The sequence below is a fragment of the Esox lucius genome, chromosome 13 (genome assembly GCF_011004845.1).
Source record: "Esox lucius isolate fEsoLuc1 chromosome 13, fEsoLuc1.pri, whole genome shotgun sequence".
NCBI classification, from domain to species: Eukaryota; Metazoa; Chordata; class Actinopteri; order Esociformes; family Esocidae; genus Esox; species Esox lucius.
The window spans coordinates 33,639,231-33,661,706 of record NC_047581.1 but is presented as its reverse complement, the minus strand read 5'-3'; the positions used below and the strand labels follow the sequence as shown (position 1 = coordinate 33,661,706).

At 41.8% G+C, this 22,476-nt stretch overlaps 1 protein-coding gene and 1 long non-coding RNA gene across 2 annotated transcripts; one reads left to right on the top strand and one right to left on the bottom strand.

The window, feature by feature from the left end:
- Positions 1 to 9,880: 9,880 nt before the first annotated feature.
- On the bottom strand, positions 9,881 to 11,398 carry LOC114840722. The gene is made up of 3 exons (XR_003782819.2): positions 11,240 to 11,398; positions 10,665 to 10,757; positions 9,881 to 10,467 (listed from the first exon to the last, which is right to left on the bottom strand). It is a non-coding gene; the product is annotated as an uncharacterized LOC114840722 (long non-coding RNA).
- A 5,738-nt stretch (positions 11,399 to 17,136) lies between these two features.
- Positions 17,137 to 22,402, top strand: LOC114840655. Its single transcript, XM_029124394.2, has 2 exons — positions 17,137 to 17,231; positions 21,201 to 22,402. Exon 2 carries the CDS (start codon positions 21,237 to 21,239, stop codon positions 22,104 to 22,106), a length of 870 nt encoding a protein of 289 aa, XP_028980227.2. The 5' UTR covers positions 17,137 to 17,231; positions 21,201 to 21,236; the 3' UTR covers positions 22,107 to 22,402.
- Positions 22,403 to 22,476: the final 74 nt, after the last annotated feature.

Sequence of the window (22,476 nt, the reverse complement as noted above, 5' to 3'; positions counted from 1 at the left end):
TGTGTTGCATCAACTCTTCTTTTAACAATACTCTGTAAGCGTTTTGGAACAGAGGAGACCAATTGCTGTAGTTTTGAAAGTGAAATGCATTCCAATTCTTACTTGATATAGGATTTCAGCTGCTCAGCAGTTCGGGGTCTCCTTTAGGGTATTTTCTGTTTTGTAATATGCCAAATGTTCTCAATGGACAGGTATCGACTGCAGGCAAGCCAGTTTAGCTCCCAGACTCTTTTACTACGGAGCCATGCTGTTGAAATATGTGCAGAATGTGGTTTGGCATTGTCTTGCTGAAATAAGCAAGGCCTTCCCTGAAAAAGATGTTGTTTGCATGTAACATAGGTTTGTTTATTTTACCTAATATCAAGGTGTGCATAATTATTAAGCAGCTTCATGACCTCAGGTAAAATGGGCCAAAAAACTGATTTAACTGACACTGAAAAGTCAAAAATTGCTAAATGCTTTTCAGACGGATGCAGCACTCTTGAAATAGCTAAACGATTGAGGCGTGACCACCAGACAATTAAAGGTTTTGTTGCAAATAGTCAACTGGGGTGCAAAAAACGCATGGTAAGGAAAAGACGCAAATTAACTGCAAAAGACTTGATTAAACGTGAAGCTTCCAGGAACCCATTATCCTCCAATGCCATCATATTCCAGAACTGCAACCTGCCTGGAGTGTCCAGAAGTACAAGGTGTCAAATGCTCAGAGACACATTTTTATTTGTCAGAACACAGGACAGTTTTCCACTTCGACTCAGTAAATCTAAAATCAGCTCAGGCGTTTCTGGATGTTTTTGACATAATAATGAACCCAAAATTGAATTATGTTCAAAAAACGTATTATGTTTTGTGCTCAAAAAATGTATTACATTACGGGTAATGTATTACATTGTGAGCATATATTGCATTATGCATGCAAAAACTATTATGATACTAGCAAGTTTAACATTTTAGGCATTTTATCAGATCCTGTAGAAGCTAATAATGTAATAACCACCAATTATGTAATATCTGCTAATATTGTAACAACTTTAGCATTTTTGTAACAAGTAACGTTAGTAAAAGAACATGCCCGTAAATGTAGGAAAATATATGCTTAGCAATCCCAAATGGAAAATACATATATTTTTGCAATGCAAAATGTAGAGTAAATGATGAATATATGTCAAAATATATTAATCTTAATTCAAAATACCTTTCAGGTATCAAAATGTATTTCACCTTTTATTCTGAAATGTATTTAAAAATGTATACATACATTTAACTTTATTCAAATATATTTCACCATCAAAAATGCTCTCATTATGGTCCTATAGAAAATAAATATTAAAATGCATTTTTCAGATCATGTGAAAGTAAAAACTTTAAATGTAATTACCAACGTATTGATTATATCACATTTTCTAGATATAAATTACCAAAATACATTTTTCATCTTATGGTCACAAATATATTCTAACGTATTAGAGCAAACCCGGTAAGACCACTACTTGTCCCTCCAAATGAAATAATATTGTTTGGAGTAGTGGTTAGTGTTAAAAGAAGAGTTGATACAACACAGTTGTAAATGTATTCAGGAATATATTTTCCAAATGCATTCAAAAATATTTGTAAAATACATTCATTTTCCATATGGGATTAAATGTACCAATTTTTTTGTGCATTATTCAAAACTATATATTCTGTGGATAGAAATGGTGGACTTTGAATAAGCGAATACAAGAGGACAATCTTTAAAGACATGTAGATTTTAAATTATGTCTCATAAAATTTTTATCATACTTAATTTGGAATTAAAATTGCCAAAACTGCAAAGGACTGGACGGCAGGGATCCTGATTTGGTGGTAAGTCTAACCAAGTAATGCAACATTTGTACTGCGTAGTCCAATGTCCTAAGATTCAGGAGTCCGGTTTGGAGTATTCATCTGAACAGCTTTTTCAGAAATAAATCTACTGTGATGGTATTTGTTACAGGAAGTGTCTAATCAATAAAATATAAATACAGTGATTTGAGTGTATTATTACATTATTAGTACAAGTTATGTTCACCAACATATTTAGTTTTTTCTTCATCCAGTTAAGCAATGGGTTTAATTACTATTAGTATAAGGGGAAGGTCTCAGCAAGGACGAACTCCCTGACCAACTAGATGTACACCTGAGGGTATTGCATGGCGTTGCAAAATGTTGTGGGAACCGTTTTGGATCAGGGCGCCTCACTGTGTGCCAGTCGCTAACAATTGATTTTGATTTATCGGTCCATAAGACATTCCTGTCTTTGAAGCCCTATTGTGTTTCTGCAGTTGAAGGAATAAGGATATTCAGTCACATAAGCTTAGTTTAATTACAATGAAACATTAAGATGATCTAAAAATATTTCTAAATAATATGTTTATTTACAGGTAGGGTTAGGCGTCCCTCCCTCATTACCACTCTCCAAAGCAATTGATGGCATGTAGACAATTCTTAAATATTTAAATCAAAGTATGCTAACGATTTTTGAAATCTTTTCAAAAATCTTTAAACCATTAAACCTAAAAGTGATAAATTAATTATCTGTTTGTTCTAATTGTAACAGCAAGTTTTTCCTTTCCTTTCCAAAAAAGTTGAAAAGGAAAGAGTAAGGAACAGAAGTATTCAATTTGCAGTGGTCTTAATTTTTACCCTTCTGCTCCTCACTCAAAACCTTCCTTTTCAACTTTTTTGGAAAGGAAAAAAAAAGGAGCTGTATGTAAACACACACACACACACGCCTTTAAATAACATCACACATTACTTATGTCTATATATACAGTATATATCTATAGCAGTATTTATTCATCTTCATGTAAAACATAGGAATTTGCCATTTGATTTGATTCTTTAAAGATAATAATTCTAAGCATCAAAATCTGATCATAAAGTCTCTGTCTTACCCAGTTGACTGAAAAGCTTCTGTCTCAGTAGTGCGAGTTTGCAGAATTTCTCTGATCTATCTTTCAGCAACATTTATACTAACACAAATTGAATATCCATGAACTTACTGTGGAGGTGGGTTGGTCTTATGGCATTGCAGAGAAAGATTTTAACAATCTTGTTTGTAAATAAGGAACAAAATGAATGAAAAAGCCGCACACTCTAAACTCAAATGGGTATAAAAATTGTTTTTTAACAAGACCAACGTTTCAATAGTCAGCTGTCTTCATCTGGGTACAATGAAAAACACTGCTAATCACATGCTTTTATAGGGTTTTGTGGGACACACACAGGTGCTTGTAATATGTCAATCAGAGAGATTATCTAATTGGACAATAAAGTGCCACCGCACCCGACGGGGCAAGAAGAAAAGACCATTCACACGGTCTCAGGACCCACAAGACTGAATGGCTTTAATTTATCAAACAAGGTATTGAGCCCTGCGCATGTCTCTCTACTTAATAAAGGTCTCTCATTTGTGCCTTCAACACAGTGTAATGAGTTTGATGTCAATGTTGACCTGTTTAAGTTTTTTAGACATTTACGTTTGAGGGAATATTTTCACTGCCAGTCTTCTGAAAGGTTGCATGAACAGATAGATGCCACATCTGATTCACAACACACCAGGTCTCACTCAAAAAATCAACTTGGGCATGTGTTTGATTAGCAAATTAATATCTTGCTTAAATTACATGAATCAATGGTGTTTAGCTTCATTAAATGATTAATTCTTGTCTGTAAAACGTCCATCCATCCATCATCTTCCGCTTATCCGGGGCCGGGTCGCGGGGGCAGCAGTCTAAGCAGGGATGCCCAGACTTCCCTCTCCCCAGACACTTCCTCTAGCTCTTCCGGGGGGACACCGAGGCGTTCCCAGGCCAGCCGGGAGACATAGTCCCTCCAGCGTGTCCTAGGTCTTCCCCGGGGTCTCCTCCCAGTGGGACGGGACCGGAAACACCCTCCCAGGAAGGCGTTCCGGAGGCATCCAAAACAGATGCCCAAGCCACCTCAGCTGACCCCTCTCGATGTGGAGGAGCAGCGGCTCTACTCTGAGCTCCTCCCGGGTGACCGAGCTTCTCACCCTATCTCTAAGGGATCGCCCGGCCACCCTGTGGAGAAAGCTTCTCATTTCGGCCGCCTGTATCCGGGATCTTGTCCTTTCGGTCATGACCCAAAGCTCATGACCATAGGTGAGAGTAGGAATGTAGATTGAACGTTAAATCGAGAGCTTCGCCTTGCGGCTCAGCTCTTTCTTCACCATGACAGACCGATACATCGACCGCATTACTGCAGAAGCTGCACCGATCCGTCTGTCAATCTCCCGTTCCATCCTTCCCTCACTCGTGAACAAGACCCCTAGATACTTAAACTCCTCCACTTGAGGCAGGCACTCTCCACCAACCTGAAGTGGGCAATCCACCCTTTTCCGACTGAGGACCATCATAATATCTGATCATAAAATCTGTCTTACCAAGTTGGCTGTTGAGCTTCTGTGTCTCTGCGTTCTCTGCAGAATATCCCTGATCTATCTCTCTGAAGCATTTATATTGCTGCGTAATGAATATTCATGAACCTACAATAAATGATATAGAGATGTAGTCCTCTTCTCATGGGAGTGGCAGGCGGTTTTGGCATTGTCCCAACAGTTAGTAATCATCTTTCTCAGGAAATTCATTCTCTTACCGTTCATTAATTTCTTATCAATTAACTGGGGCAGTGAAAAAGCCCCACCATGACTAATGTTGGAACAGTGTTTTATTTCAGGTTTATGGTATTGAAACTGACAAATATACATATTCCCTTCTTACACTAGTTTTATACGTAGTGTTTTAGATATTGTATACTTTGATTCAAACAATATTATAGCACCTGAAAAGCATGGGTGCATGTCTTTCTTGGCATGAGTATTCAAGATTTGAATACTGAGCTCAGGCCCAAAATCACATGAACAGATTGAACTTGTGTAACCGGTGTAGGTGCGTGAAACAAGGAGCCAACGCAGGGAGGTAGTTCAGATAGCAATAGATATATTAACAAAAGCACGCGTAACTCTCAGGCGCACAGGCGCAAAACAAGCGTGCAGACAGCTCAGATACAAACGTACACCGCACATAGAACAATACCACACAAAGACAGCCAGAAACACAGGAACTTATATATGCGATCTAATGAGGGAATGGACACCAGGTGTGTGCAATAACAAGACAGGACAGTGCCGTGGGAGGAGGAGCGGCGTGGCTAGAAGGCCGGCGATGACGCGCGCCGAACACCATGTCGGGAGGGGTGGCGCGCGTCCTCCATGCGCGTCCTCGTTACAACTTGAACCCTTAAAAAAGACAGATTTTCTTTTCCATTGACCATGATGCTTTTTTTGACAACTGCAAAGACTGCAGCGAGCAGTGTGGCGAAACGTGTGGAGGGGAAGATGAACATCAAATATTTGGGAGAGAGTATTAAATATACAAAACCCCCAATATAGCTGATGAGAATGATTCATGGATTTGACCTTTCGATGAGGTTGTTGGATGGCGACAGGGGGCCACTTATGGTCAGTTGTTTTATGACGGTTCACCCATTTCCAGAATGCCTTTTATTTGAACTGGTGTCTTCAAGTTGTTCTTTTTAGATGTTTAGTAGTTTTATGGGTTTAGTCGCTTCTCACAGTGGAAGATGTGTACATATGTTGTCCTTCATAAGGCCCTCCAGGCCTTGTCCACCATTTCCACTACTCAAATGATGTCACCTGGTTTATAGAAGAATGTCATCAAGAGGAAGGTGACTAAAAAGGAAGGTGAGGTTTAACATAATTATTTGGGGGGGGGGGGGGGGTTATCAGTGATGTTGTTATTGAGTGGTATCAATTTACCTGTTTCTAACATTTGGGGGGGACATGTTGCCCCTAACCCCCTTTACTTCTACACTCTGTGTGTGTGTGTGTGTGTGTGTGTATATTCTGAAAACTGACCTGCTTGGTCGTTTAACGTAGAGAGATCTAACACAAACCTGAAAATCCTGGTTGAAAAGGGCTTACACATGGGCCGTCGGTGGGAAATGTCACTGTTCATTGCAGAGTCAACATTGCATTCATGATGAATTTGGCAGTTTCGAATCAACTGGATGTCTCCACTAACCACGAGGAAGAGGAAAGCCTTCAGGAACAGGGTTATACCCGTGTTGGTATTAATCTCAATGAAGGAACAGGAGGCCCCCCGATAAATGCCTGGTACAAGAAGGGTTCAGATGATCCCATCCAGACCTTCACTGTAATCTTTCAACATGAAGGGAGTCCTAATGAAAAGGCTGGCATCCATGTCATTGAAAAAAATCTGAATACAGGCAACAATGGCACCCCCTTGTACCTGGCATACCCATGAGATCAGGGGTTTCATTTTCTGTATGCCAGGTGATCAGTATACCTGTCAAATTAGCATAGCATCACATAGCTTAGTACAAGATAGCACAACAACACAAATACCATGTAACATGTTAAAGAAAACCTGTGGATCAAGTCAGTTTAACACAGTCTTCACACATTTTTTGCGTTTAATCTTCTAAACAGATTGTATTTGAGTTATCTGTATTGTTGTTGTTACTGCTTATGCCTTTTGTGATATGGGTCAACATGAATTACTTTGCTTACAAATAAAAAAAAAGTTCCATATCAATAATCATTGTCAGTCTTTTTTCTCCTTGCCTGATCAATGACAACTCAACAGATGGAAACATGGACAGTTCACTTTATACAGCCCTAATGTTGCACCACCTTGTGGAAGTAAGATTAATTACTGCAAAAACAGTTTTTTTCTTAGTCTCCCATTCTAAGAAACTGACATTGTTACGTGTCATTTTCACTTTTGGGTGGCCATTTTGGAAATAAAAATAATAATAAAAAGCCATATAGATGGCAAAATGAGTTCCTACACTAGACTAGTGAACACTTGTTTTATCATTCTAACAGATAGTAAGTGACTCCCTGAGATATTGCTTGCTCCCATCTGCCATTGTCTATAGGCTTGAGGAACAATAATTGTGTCTCTTTGTGATACAGATGAAAGAGAATGTGCAGCTTCTCCAATTGACAAAAGAATCTTGCCTGGCCTCCGTTTGACCAAAGTAAATGCAGCATTTTATGATTCACTTTGTATGAACCCAAAATAATTAATGGGCACAGCAGTTTGTGAATCACTATAATTCCATTGTTATTACAATCATATTATCTTTTATAACAATGCAAAAATGTTATATTTCCACCCTTCAACATGTCAACACAAATCCTATACAAACTCATATTACTTGCAGTATGTCCCCATTGTTCAGGACCTTAAGTAAACCTGAAAAATAAAAATAAATAAAAATAAAAACCTTACAATGCTTTTAGCACTGTGCAAGTGGGTTTTGAAATTAAAACAATGGGTTTTTGTCTATTCAACAAACAACTAAATGTGATTTCAACATTACACCCTCACAATTACACGTCTGATGTCTCATGTGTGATGTGTAAGTGTGGGGGTGTGATGTAGAAATCAAGGCAGGACACATTTGCTGTGAGACCGCAGGAACATTTTACTTGAATTAACAGGAACAAAACTAAAGACTACACAGGACAGAACAACATTACAAATGGAAACACCCAAAAAAATAAAAAAAGACTGACAGGGAACATTGGGCAAGCTGGAACTTAAATAGGGTCCGTGGGAAAACAGGTTTTCTTGATGAATTGAGGGAGAGAAGGCATTGGATTCACTGGCCCGGCAGGGCGCCAAGCCAGAACGTGACAGTACCCCCCGAAGGCACGGCTCCAGCCGCAAGACAAAGAATACAGGACACTTGAAGGGGCTGGGGACGGGGTACGGGAGAAACCAATGGCGGCAGCCACCAAACCCGGTGGTCCACTGAAGCACCGTCAGCAACCAGAACAGCCGAGCCCCAACAAACCAACATGGACCAGAAGTGGCTGGCTGAGGCTTAGCACCGGCGCCGTAGACTGGACAGTGGGAACAGGGCAGGGACTTCCGGGGCACTCTCCTCTCCGGCACCTGCTGGGCCGGATGCCATGTTTGTACTCCCGGGTCAGCCTCCGTGGGGGTCCTGCGATGGAGGTGGCACCCCATAGCATCCGGCACTCTGGGCACCCCTCATGACCGGCCAACCCGGTCGCTGCACCCACTGTCATACCCCCTCCCACCCAAGAAAAAAAAACATGAAACAAATGAATGTAATGTATTAGGAAAATATTAATAATATAGTTTTTTTTCTTTTAAAAATTGCATATTAATTTGGGAAAAAAATACATTTATGGATTATTCAATTGGATTATTCCTATTGTTTCCGAAAAGCAGTTCAAGAGCACTGATTGGGATGACAAAGTAATCTGTGAACTGGTAATAAAGAAAAATAAATTCAGTGGGTTGTTTTTATGATATTATATCTTCAAGTTATTTTCTGCTTTGTGTTTTCTGCTATTTTCAGGGTTAGGGAAATATGATGTTAAAATGTTATTTGTCTTTTAATGTAATAGCAAATACAAACAAGATTTGTAATGTATATGAGCTGGTTTAAAAATACAACGTTTCTAAAAGACATACTATTGTGTGTAAATGTGTAGTAAATGCCGGAAATACAAACCATACCCACTTATAGAATGGAAACAAAAAGAACCCTAAATGCATATAACTATACATTCTTATGTACAAGAGTAGTGTATTAAAGTGACTTCAAAAAGAACTCACTTTAAAAAGACAGTTTGATTCACCATCAGTTAAATTAACATAATGCTAATAATTAGCATCAGATATAGAAATACCAAGCTGCTTGGGGAAAAAAAATATTCTGGTGAAACACAGAGAACACCCACATTAACACCAGTACAAGAACAAAGACTGTCTCTTTCATTAACATGGAAAACACAGTTCAATGTACCAAAGAAATGACAGCTAGTCGTAGTATAGTAACAACAGTCATCAGAAGAGCAGGCTGTTGGAAGAGGAGCACATTGAGCCTGCCGTCCGCTGGTCCCTCTCTTTCGCTCTCCTGTCTCTTGTGAGGGGAAGGAAGTGGCGTGTCGGTGGTCTTCAACTGTGTTTCCGCCAGCTAGGAGTCTGTAACTGGTTAGAACAGGAGACACTGGGTTCCACCACAACACAGCCAAGGCAGAAGGGGAGTAATGAATCATGGAATCCAATGGTAGTTTGTCCATTGTGAGTCTACTGACGTGTAAGGGCTCTGTGTGTGTAATATGTGGACTATGATGGTTTTACTGTAAGGGAACAAGTGTCCAGTCCCTGAGTGTGTTTTTGATAGGAAATGGGCATGAGAAACACAACACAGATGTGCTGACTAACTCTGAACAAAGGACAATAGATAGGACGTGTTGCCTGTTACAGATGGGCCCCACACATTCTGTCCATACCTCCTGCTAGGAGTGGTCCATGTGACTGACATAGGCTATATGGATAGGTCCATTGACCACAGGTTGGAACATACCATACAAGGGTCTGTTGTAGGATAAACCTTTCTTATTGGAGGGTATTGGAATGTGTAATGATTGGTTATGACCACTGTCAACCTCCTATGTATCCTGGCATAAAAGACTGTGTTGCCTCTGTAATTATGGAAGATATAGAAATGAGAACTGGAAGGTCAACATCATAGACTCATGCTGAATAAAGATGGCTCTCCCTTGGCTTCTGGTTGCATTTATTTTGATCATGGACCAAACTTGGACAGAATCTAACATTTGTGTCTAGATTGTCTCCACATAGTTGGCTAGGGAGTTTTTCCTAGCCACTGAAATTCAACACTACTGTTGTTTGCTCCTTGGGGTTTAAGGCCGGGTGTCTCTGTAAAGCACTTTGTGACAACTGCTGTTGTAAAAAGGGCTTTATAAATAAATTTGATTGATTGATTGATTGATTGGGAACAGGCCTTGTCCACCGTCTCCACGGCATGTATGATGTCACCTGGTTGAAAGGAGATCTCTGATTCGTCCTCTGCAAGAAAAGCTAATGGTCAGGTTCGAACATTTTCAATTATAGTTACTCTTGTCCTGATTGTTCACTTACCATCTAATCTACCCAGACCTTGTTAGGAGATGATCAACTTGATTAACTTCAATCATGGGCTCTAGTCCAGAGCAGAATTACAGTTACTGAGATGCAGCTAATTGGGGTGTGTGGGGGGTTGAGGATGTTAGAAACGGATCTGCTTGGTAGTCAGAGAGCTCTAATACATCTCTCTATCCAGGGAAATCTGAAAAAACATTGACAGATGATCACAAAGGACCCCTGTCTGTGTGAAATGTCAAATTTTTTGAGGCTTTGTTCCATCTACACATCTTCTGTGAGCCAACATGAGTCTGTTGAGTAGGCTTGCCGTACTTCTTTTCCATTCTCTATTATCTCCTGTTCTTCATTCTCTTCAACATGTCCTCCTCTTCCTCCTCTTCTTCCAAATGACAAACAGCCAATTCTGGAAAACCTTCTTCGTCTCTTCCCGGTGGACTCACGGATCGTTCTGGAAACAATAAACCACGAGAGTGCTTGGGTTTCATCTACGCTAAGCAAGCGGGTGCATTCCAATCTGCTTGATGGAATTTAAAGTCCAGGATGAAGAGAATTCCTGGAATAGCATGGGGAATGTAACCTCTTGGTATGTATATTTTATTAGAGCAAATAATGTAATGTTGACAAATGGCTGATGGAGTAACATACCTGTCCCATTGTGTTCCAACACTTCCTTCTCATCTGTCACCCAATTGGTGGATGGGACCACCACCTCTTCTGTGACTGGCTGAAGAGCAACCTCTGAAAAGTGACATGTGGTCAGAAGGATTGTTGCATCAGACACTTTTCCCACAAAACACAGGTTACCATAAGGTGGATAGACACCTCAAGACAGGGGCTGGAGGAGATTACATCCATCTCTGCTGCTACAAAGGTACAACTGAGTATGACAACCCTATAGTGGATCTTCTGCTGATGCAGAAGATGAAGCCCAATATTACCAGAATGGCTGGGAACGACTGGCGTGTGACCTGAATCGCAAAGCTAAAGGCAACTGGATCCGTGTTTGGGTGAAGAAAGAGATGTACATTTCTGACATCAAGGCAACTACTTCTTTTGAATTTTTGTATTTTTCCCAGGGCTACACCCATGTGGATGAAGATGTGAATCGAGCTGCAGGAGGAGCCTTTGTCTTTCTTTGGTATTGTCCTTCCCTAACACAGTCAACTGGATGTCTCCACTAACTGCAAAGAAGAGGAAAGCCTTGAGGAACAGAGTTATACCTGTGTTGGTGTTAATTCTAAATGATGGAACAGAAGGCAACCAGATATGTGTCTGGTACAAGAAGATTTCAGACCATCACTGTAATCTTTGAACATGAAGTGAGTCCTTATGAGAAGGCTGGCAACGAAGTCATTGGGGGAATGAAGACCCGATGCCAACCTGGGAAACCTGTAACAACATACAACACACATCATTATTCCACCAATGTCCATGTACCACTTCATTCTATTCTCATCTCCCCAGACCTTTCTCTGTAACCCTGTCATCTTGGTACGAGTGGTAGGAGCCACTCGGTGTCCTATACCCCTTTTGTTAGTGTTCTTCAGTTCCTTCCCCTAAAAGGCTATTCCCCTGGCGCCGTCCTTTGTCTTCTTCTCTCGCTCGTAGTCCCGCAGTATCCTGGGGTCCGCTCCTGGCACCGGTCCGGCTGGTTTTGGTCCTCCTTCCGTCCACACTGGGGAAAGCTCCTCCTTCCCGGTTTGGATGAGGTCCGTCAGTGACCTCCCTGGCTCCTGCGCTGGTGTACTCTGGCTCCAATGGTACCACGTCTCTCCTTTGTCCCTCAGGTGGACCGCATGGCTTGTTCTCTCCACCTCCTGATGAGGACCCGTCCACCTTGGCTCCGACCACTTTCGCTTGATGACCTTCAGGATCACCCACTCCACCCGGGGCAGGTTCTGGTCCAACGGGTACAGGTTCTTCCTTTCTCCGACTGTTGGTGAATTCTGAAACGAGAGCTCGCAATTCATCAAAATATACACTGATCTTTGGGCCACTTTTCCCCTTCCGGGACCGCAGGCCCCGCGGCTGGTCCTGGAAACTGTCTCCCCATCAGCAGCTCGTATGGGGGGAACCCAGTGGTCTAATTTAACGAGCATCGAATCGTCATGAGTGCCAGTGGAAGAGCATCTTCCCAGTTCAATTTAGTCTGTGCACATATCTTAGCCAACTTGTTTTTTAAATTTAGTTCATCCTTTCTACTCTTCCCTGAGACTGTGGGTGGTATACTGGGCCCAATAAGCTCTCTACCTTCTGTAAATCACTGTTCTTAAAGTGAGTCCCATTGTCTGACTTGATTTTCTCTGGGAAGCTGTGTCTGGGAATGTACTGGTTCACTAAACACTTGATCGCGGTCTGACTGTCCTCCCATCTTGCCGGCCAGGCTTCTGGCCACCCTGTGAACACATCCACACACACTAACATGTAACGACACCCCCGTACTGTTTCCCCCATGTCTGTGTAGTCTATCACTATCTCTTGTCCAGGTCCCGTTGTCATGGGGAACGCCCCCATCTCAGATTTAGGATTGTGGTGAGTGCAGATGGTGCATGTCCTAGTGTAGTTGCGTACCATGTCTACCATAAACGGGTGCCACCAATGGCACAAGTTTCTTAACATTTGAGCCAGCCCTACATGGCCCAACCCATGGGGTTCTGCAAATTTATCTCTCCGCATGGCTGGTGGAAGTATTACTCTACCGTCTGGCCCTCTCCACAGCCCTCTCGTCTCTGTTGCTCCTCTCTGTCGCCAAATTGTTTTCTCTTGTGGGGAAGCCCCCTTTTGATGTCTCACTAGCTCGTCTCTCTCAGAGCCTTCTCCCCACCCCACTTCCTCTTCTGTTCTTACCATCATTACTCGCGGAGTGTACTCTGCTGCCTGTTTCGCTGCTGTGTCTGCTGCTTGATTTCCCTGAGCTACTGCACTATTTGAGTTATCATGTCCTTTGCATTTTATGATGGCTACCTTTTCGGGCAGGTCTAGGGCCTCGGCTAGTTCTCTCATCGCCGCCTCGTGTTTAATCGGTTCTGCCTCCTGATCGGTTCGTGTCTTACCCTCCCTTGCGCGCACTCATGTGGTAGCCCCGTCCCCATCCGGTCTGCCATATATTATCCCCTCGTGTGTGAAAGTCAAATTTGGAGCCCCGAGAATTTTACTTAGGTGTTGTTGCCTGAGGGAAGTCATAGTGAACATCTGTGAGTTTACATATGCCACTACACTGTGTGTTGTGAGTATCTGAAGTTGATGTCCCATCACTGTGTGCACATTTTTGAATGAGTCTCGCTACCCCTGCAGCGTACTGTGTACAGGTGGGGTGCCTTTTTTCGATTTTGTCAAATCCTACGCTTATGTACATGAGGATGTTCCTATCTCCCCCTTTTTTCTGAAACAGGACCCCGTTGACTTGTCCTGTTTCAGAAACATCTAGAAAAAAGGGTTTTGTGTAGTGGAGAATGGCCAGATCTGCTGCCGTGGCTAGTTGTTGTTTCAGCAAAATGAAGGCCTGGCCGGCCGGGCAAGTCCAATTGAGTGTGGCTTTAAGTTTACGCATTCCCTGCTCTTTAACTACTGCTCTAAGTGGCTCTGTGAGCCCTGAGTAGTTTGGGATGTAATTGCGGCTGTACCCCGTGAGCCCCAGGAATGATAGCATTTCCTGAGCAGTAGTGGGTTTGGGATGGTGGAGAATGGTTGTGCGGTGTGATGGTGAAAGCCCTGCTCCCTTCTGCGAGATTACTCTGCCCAGAAAGGAGACCTGTGTTCTTGCCAACTGTAGTTTTTCTTTCGACACCTTGAACCCTTTCTCAGCCAGTCTGGTGAGGACCGTCATTGTAGCTTGGATGCAGGCAGCCACCGTCGGGGCCACCAGCAGCAGGTCGTCTACGTACTGGACCAAAGTTACCCCTGTCGGCAGGCAGCATCCCTGCAGCTCTTCTCTCAGTACCTGGTTGAATATGCCAGGGGAAAGCGCAAACCCCTGTGGTAGTCTCGTGTATCGCCATTGTCGACCCCTATGTGTGAAAGAAAAGAAGTTCCTATGCTAGTGGGAGACAGAAAAAAGCATTAGCCAGGTCAATGCAGGTGAAAAGTTTTTGATCAGGGGTCAAATTAGTGAGTGCTACATACGGGTTAGGTACCGGTATGGTGGGTGTGAGTAAAATGTCGTTAATAGTTCTGAGATCATGGGACATACGGAATTTCCCTGTCCCTTTCTTTTCGACCAGGAGGATAGACGTGTTCCACGCGGAACATGACTCCTCCAACACCCCTGTGGGCCACAAACCATTCAGTGTTACTTCCCTTCGCTCTAAATATACCCAATCAGTCCCTGGTGCCTCCAACCGATACGTCTTACAACTGGGTGAGTACCATACGTTTGACGCCTGAGTGGTTGTCCAATCATTGCATTTGACCGCCCTTTTAACCATGGGCCCCAGGTCTTTTGCTTGGTGTTTAGGATGCAGGGCCAGTGACACATGCGGGACGGACTCCTCCGCCATCATGTACCACTGTTCCTGCTCGTCAGTCAACTGTACATCTGCCGCTACCCCTTCAGGGACTACATAAAATAATTTAGACCCGATCTGCCACGTGTCCCCACACACTGCATCCCCAAACCCCTCTCAATACACCTCGTCGCCCTGTCGATCATAAAATAGCGTTACATGAGGGGGGTCTGGCGCAGGAAAGTACGGCTCGAGGAGGGAGATCCACGGCCTCCACTTGAAGTACTGTGACAAAATGCCCGGTTTGTCCGGCTTTTCCGGTATCAATAGTCCCCAGTATATCTCCGCTATTTCACCCTTCACCGGTTGTACCAGGTACTGCCCTTTGCGTGTGGTTTCAGGTCCGCAGACCGCCGACGTCCCGTCTGGTAACGTGACAGTTAGTCTATCTGGAGAACATAAGATATTAGCCCCCAGTTTTATCAACAAGTCTCTCCCCAACAGATTCACTGGTGTGTTTGCCGACACCACATACGGATGGCTGAGGGCCTGTTTACCCAGTATCGTTTTAAGAGGAAACGTCACTGGCAAAGTCTGTTCCACCCCTTCAAACCCCACAACCTCCACTGTCTTGGAGGATAGTAGTCCTGTGGCAGGAGGGGCGGTGATGGTGGAAAAAGTGGCACCTGTGTCGACCAGAAAGGGTAAGTCCCTCCCATCGACATTCAGGGACAGCATAGGGTCCCCCGCTGTCCCCTCCCCTCCCTGTGGACCGTCATTTCTTGTCCCACCCTCCCTCATAAGAGAGTGGGTACTGGCCAGGCGCACTAGGTGGTGGGACGGCGTGTTGGTTGGGGACTGGCGCTGCCCCTTGGTTTGGGTATCCTCTGCCTCTTCCGGCATTCTGTGGGCACTCCCTGGACCAGTGGTTCGGGTCCCCACATGTAAAACATGCTCCGTATGGGACTTGGGCTCCTGAAGCCCCTCTGCCTCTACCCCGCCCCCTCCCCCTACCGTGACCTCCCCTCGGAGTCCCTGGTCGATAGGGCGCGGTGAATGCCCTCCGGCCACCGTGAGGTTGGGGTGCCCATGTGGGAACAGGGTATAAATCGGGTGTGTCAGGTTCTCTCGAGCCTAGGGCTGCAATCTGTCTGTGTCTCTTCCTCCCTTCATTCACTCTTGCTTTTGCCTCGCCCAGCAGTAAGCGCAACAGTTGCTCTTTCAGTTCCTCTATCTGCTTCTCTTTTTCTGACTCCTTGTCTGCAAATGATGTACTACATGCCTTTCCCACACATGTGACTCGCTCCCTGGCAAATCTGGGTTAGCCATCAATGCCTCTTTTATTTTCTCTGGAAGTCCCTCTAAGACCGCCCTTCTAAACCACTCCTGCTGCAGACCTCCCTTCCCCGGGTGTGCCCTGTGTGTTTGGCCCATGTTTCTTTACATGTTTCTAGATACTGTCTAGGGTGTTGGTCTTTTTCCCAAGGTAACTTGGGTACCGGGGGCCCTAGCCGGCAAGGGGAATCGTTCCCTCAAAGCTGCGGCTATGCGTCCGACCACCTGACTGAAAGGGGTGTTGTCAGGGCTCCGCCTAGTGGCGGCCCCTTTTTCTCTCTCATTCATAGCCTGGGCGGACATGGCTCGGGCGGCTACTGCCCTCCAGTCCCCCAATGCCAACGTTTGACCGGCTGTGAGTTTGTCAAATTGCGCCAACCATAGTTCACCTCCCTCGCCCATCGGGGGTAATTTATCTACCAGCGCCTGTATGTCTCCCAGCCCCAGTGGTTTATACCGCGGTTCGCCGCCTCCCACTCTAAAGAGAGGCAGCTGAAACCCAGCGCAACAAGCTTCCCCTTTTTCTGCTTATTTTTTTGTCTCTCGCAGTGTCACTCCCATCAGACCCTGACCCTGTGTCCTCACCTAACCTGCCTTTAGCACTGTCTGACCTTTTCTTCCTGGTTCTTTTAACCTCACTGTTTGTTCACTTTCTTGCTCCTCTCCTCATAACTCCCGTACTCTCTCTGCTCTGGACTTAAACGGTTTCACTTCCTCCTCAGAGTCTGTCTCGCTCTCTGACTTTGCCTTTCTACTCAACTTCCTCTTGTCTTGCATTCCTGTCAATGGCTAACCAGTGGTGCCACTATAATTTTGAGGTGAATCTTCAGTGACTCAGGAGTGTGATTACCTTTATGACTCCATATGTCCAATTTGTATTTCTGCCATGCATGCTCAATATGCTGAGTATGAGCACCAGTCTCAGGATCACCAAAAGTTCCTTTTATGGCAGACAGAATACTGGCTAAATAGTTTCTTCAAGTTTGATAATTAGGTCTATGACAGGTTATGTCATCTTGGTTACTGTCGTGTTGTCATAAAAAAAGACACTGACAGGTTATGTTGTCTCAGTTAATGTCAAGTTGTCATAACAGATGTACACCTGGATTTAATCAGTCCATAACACATACCTGTCTTTGAAAAGACAACATCAATCAGCCGTTAAAACCATCCTAATATGAATAGGTTAGTCAATAAATTGTTCTTTGACTGTGACAATTGAAACTGTTTACTGTAGGTTGACTTTAGCAATTTCAATAGAATGAGTCAGAAAATGTATTCCAAGAAAGATGTTCTTGCAATTCCTTAAGACCAACCCACCTCCACAGCAAGTTCATCAATATTCAGTTTGTGTTAGTATAAATGTTGCTGAAAGATAGATCAGAGAAATTCTGCAAACACACACTACTGAGACAGAAGCTGTTCAGTCAACTGGGTAAGACAGAGACTTTATTATCAGATTTTGATGCTTAGAATTATTCTTTAAAGAATCAAATAGCAAATTTTTATGTTTTACATGAAGATAAATAAATACTGCAATAGATATATACTGTATACAGGTGCTGGTCCTAAAATTAGAATATCATCAAAAAGTTGATTTATTTCAGTAATTCCATTGCGTTGTTTTTAGGGGTGTGTGTGTGTGTATATATATATATATACACACACACACACACACACACACACACACACACACAGCTCTGAAAAAATGTCAGAGACGACTGCACTTTTTTCTATCCTTTCCAAAAAATTAAAGGAAGGTTTTGAGTGAGGAACAGAAGGGTTAAAATTAAGAGACCACTGCAAATTGAACACTTCTGTTCTTCATTCAGTGGTCTCTTAATTTTTTCCAGAGCTGTATATACATATACAGTGGGAATAGAATCTCAGCAAACCCTTGCAAAATGTTCACCTTTTGTTTCCTGAAATGGAAACACATTTAATCAGACATTTACCTGCTATATTTACACACTGTAACCCACAATATCCAATAAGTGAAAGAATAATAAAAAATGTAATTCCACTATGGTGTTTTACCATTTTAAATGTAATACATTTTCAGGATTTGGGGGATTTTTTTCCCCCAGTTGGATGTATTTGGCTATTGTGTTAGTAAAGTCGCAAAAAGTCAGATTTTATGCGTTAATTTATGTATTTATAAACGATAGTTATATAAAGTTTAGAAGTTAAAATCTTACCAGTGGCCCGTTTTTTTATTATTACTTTGGCGGTAAGTGTAGGGCTGTGGATATCCGACAGCCGTGCAGTAAATTGGGCGCATCACTTTGATTTAGCTCTTCTGTGCCACCACACCAGTTTGATGCATTACTGCCTAAAAGAAGGCACTTAGACTGTACTAACTAGTTAGGCTAGCCAGGAAACGTTTCCTAAAGCAGGCGATGCTTATATAGCTGGCTAGTGTAGCATGAGGCTATGCATTTAACTAGATATCTACCTGTAATGAATGCGGTGTTGCGGGAGCAGAGAACCAGGCGCAGGCAGAGGTAGTCGGTGTTGATTTTTTTAATTTAAACAAAAGTAACACTGAGCACAAAAACAACGAAAGAAAAGGCTGACTTCAGCAGCAAAACGAATGCAAGTAACGATATAAGTTACTTACATTAAACGAAAGACAGGACGACAACAACGATCCACAATGTGATGAGCAGAGGGGAAACATTTAAACACATACTAACGGGATAAATGGGACCTGGTGTGAATGATGAAGGACATGACACGAAACAAGTCCGGGATGAGTTTGTATGTGACTGGAACTGAGGGTGCACGGAACAGTGGCGCTGCTGCTCACCGTACCGTGACACTACCAACTTACTATCAAAACAAAACTTGCTGTTGCAATTAAAACAAACAGATAATGAATTTATCACTTTTAGGTTTAATGCATCATTTTGCAAAAACTTATACTAATAGTAATTAAACCCATTGCTTAACTGGATGAAGAAAAAACTAAATTTGTAGGTGAACATAACTTGTACTAATAATGTAATAATACACTCAAATCACTGTATTTATATTTTATTGATTAGGCATTACACTTCCTGTAACAAATACCATCACTGTAGATTTATTTCTGAAAAAGCTGTTCAGATGAATACTCCAAACCGGACTCCTGAATCTTAGGACATTGGACTACGCAGTACAAATGTTGCATTACTTGGTTAGACTTACCACCAAATCAGGATCCCTGCCGTCCAGTCCTTTGCAGCTTTGGCAATTTTAATTCCAAATTAATTATGATTACAATTTTATGAGACATCATTTAAAATCTACATGGCTTTCAAGATTGTGTTCTCTTGTATTCGCTTATTCAAAGTCCACCATTTCGATCCACAGAAAATATAGTTTTGAATAATTTTCTTACATTACGCACAAAAAGTTTTCTGTACATTTAATCCCAAATGTCAAATAAATGTATTTTACAAATATTTTTGAATGCATTTGGAAAATATATTCCTGAATACATTAACCACTGTGTTGCATCAACTCTTCTTTTAACACTAAACACTACTCCAAACAGGATTATTTCATTTGGAGGGACAAGTAGTGGTCCTACCGGGTTTGCTCTAATACATTCGAATATATTTGTGACCATAAGATGAAAATGTATTTTGGTATTGTATATCTATAAAATGTGTTTCAACACCTAAATGTGATATAATCAATACGTTGGTAATTACATTTCATCTTTTTACTTTCACAGGATCTGAAAAATTCATTTTAATATGGGCTTCAAAATACATTTTGTAATGTATTTTCTATAGGAAATACATATTGTAATGAGAGCATTTTTGATGGTAAAATATATTTGAATAGAGTTAAATGTATGTATACATTTTTAAATAAATTTTGGAATAAAAGCTGAAATATATTTTGATAGCAAAAATGTATTTTGAATAAAGTTAAATGTATGTATACATTTTTAAATACATTTCAGAATAAAAGGTGAAATACATTTTGATATCTGAAAGGTATTTTGAATTAAGATTAATATATTCGACATATATTCATCATTTATTCTACATACATTATGCATTGCAAAAATATATGTATTTTCCATATGGGATTGCTAAGCATATATTTTCAAATATATATGGGCATGTTATTTCACTAACGTTACTTGTAACATAAAATGCTAAAATTGTTACAATATTAGCAGTTATTACATGATTGGTGGTTATTACATTATTAGCTTCTACAGGATCTGATAAAATGCCTAAAATGTTACACTTGCTAGTATCATAATAGTTTTTGCATGCATAATGCAATATATGCTCACAATGTAATGCATTACCCGTAATGCACAAAACATGATACGTTTTTTGAACATAATTCGATTTTGGGTTCATTATTATGTCAAAAACATCCAGAAACGCCCGAGCTGATTTTAGATGAACTGAGTCGAAGTGGAAAACTGTCCTGTGTTCTGACAAATAAAAATGTGTCTCTGAGCATTTGACACCTTGTACTTCTGGACACTCCAGGCAGGTTGCAGTTCTGGAATATGATTGCATTGGAGGATAATGGGTTCCTGGAAGCTTCACGTTTAATCAAGTCGTTTGCAGTTAATTTGCGTCTTTTCTTCTCAAAGCTTTTTTTGCACCCCAGTAGACTATTTGCAACAAAACCATTAATTGTCTAGTGGTCACGCCTCAATCGTTTAGCTATTTCAAGAGTGCTGCATCCGTCTGAAAAGCATTTTGCAATTTTTGACTTTTCAGTGTCAGTTAAATCAGTTTTTTGGCCCATTTTACCTGAGGTCATGAAGCTGCTTAATAATTATGCACACCTTGATATTAGGTAAAATAAACAAACCTATGCCGTTACATGCAAACGACATCTTTTTCAGGGAAGGCCTTGCTTATTTCAGCAAGACAATGCCAAACCACATTCTGCACATATTTCAACAGCATGGCTCCGTAGTAAAAGAGTCTGGGAGCTAAACTGGCTTGCCTGCAGTCGATACCTGTCGTCCATTGTAAACATTTGGCATATTACAAAACAGAAAATACCCCAAAGGAGACCCCGAACTGCTGAGCAGCTGAAATCCTATATCAAGTAAGAATGGGAATGCATTTCACTTTCAAAACTACAGCAATTGGTCTCCTCTGTTCCAAAACGCTTACAGAGTATTGTTAAAAGAAGAGTTGATGCAACACAGTGGTAAACATGCCCCTGCCCCAACCTTTCTGAAACATGTTGCTGGCATCAAATTCAAGGGCATGTAGTTTTCCAAAAACAATAACATTTCTCAGTTTCAACATTTGATAAGTTGTCTACTATTTTTAGTTAACTCTATGTGTATGTGACTTATGTATTTACATCAGTTTAATTTGTTTCTATTTCGTTTTTAAATTTCAAACAACTTGCTTTCTGTTTTGTTCAGGTACCTACACAGTCCTCTTCAGACACCAAACTCAGGATGCCGTACATCACAGATATTGATGTTTCCATTAATCCTGAACAGGAGCAATGCCTAAGAAACCAAAGTTTCAAAATAATCAATGTTAATCTGAACAAAGGTGCTGGAGGAAATAATATTTACCTCTGGTACAAGAAGGGAAGCAGCAATCCCATCACCAGATTGCAGGTTACATTCACAGATGAAATGCAAATTGGTTTGAGGAACGCAGGTTACCATAAGGTGGATAAAGACCTCAATGCAGGGGCTGGAGGAGATAACATCTTTCTCTGGTGCTACAAAGGTACAACTGAGTATGACAACCCTATAGTGGAACTTAAGGTCACCACAGATGCAACAGATGAAGCCCAAATTTACCAGAAAGGCTGGGAACGACTGGCGTGTGACCTGAATCGCAATGCTAACGACAACTGGATCCATGTTTGGGTGAAGAAAGAGAAGAAAATGTACATCTCTGACATCAAGGCAACTACCTCTTTTGCATTTGATAACGAGTATTTTTCCCAGGGCTACACCCGTGTGGATGAAAATGTGAATCGAGATGCAGGAGAACGCTCTATCTTTCTTTGGTATCGTCATTCTCTAACACAGTCCCAAACCATCAATCTCCTGGATGTCTCCACTAACAATGAGGAAGAGGAAAGCCTTCAGATACAGGGTTATACCTGTGTTGGTGTTAATCTCAATGAAGGAACAGGAGGCCCCCCGATAAATGCCTGGTACAAGAAGGGTTCAGACCATGCCATCCAGACCATCACTGTAATCATTCAACAAGAAGTGAGTCCTTATGAAAAGGCTGGCATCCATGTCATTGGAAAAAATCTGAATACAGACAACAATGGCACCCCCTTGTACCTGGCATACCAATGAGATCAGGGGTTTCATTTTCTGTATGCCAGGTGATCAGTATACCTGTCAAATTAGCGTAGCAATACATAGCTTAGTACAAGATAGCACAACAACACAAATACCATGTAACATGTTAAAGCAAACCTGTGGATCAAGTCAGTTTAACACAGTCTTCATGCATTTCTTGCATTTAATCTTCTAAACAGATTGTATTTGAGATATCTATATTGTTGTTGTTGTTACTGCTTATGCCTTTTGTGATATGGGTCAACATGAATTACTTTGCTAACAAATAAAAAAAAGTTCCATATCAATAATCATTGTCAGTCTTTTTTCTCCTTGCCTGATCAATGACAACTCAACAGATGGAAACAGGGACAGTTCACTTTAT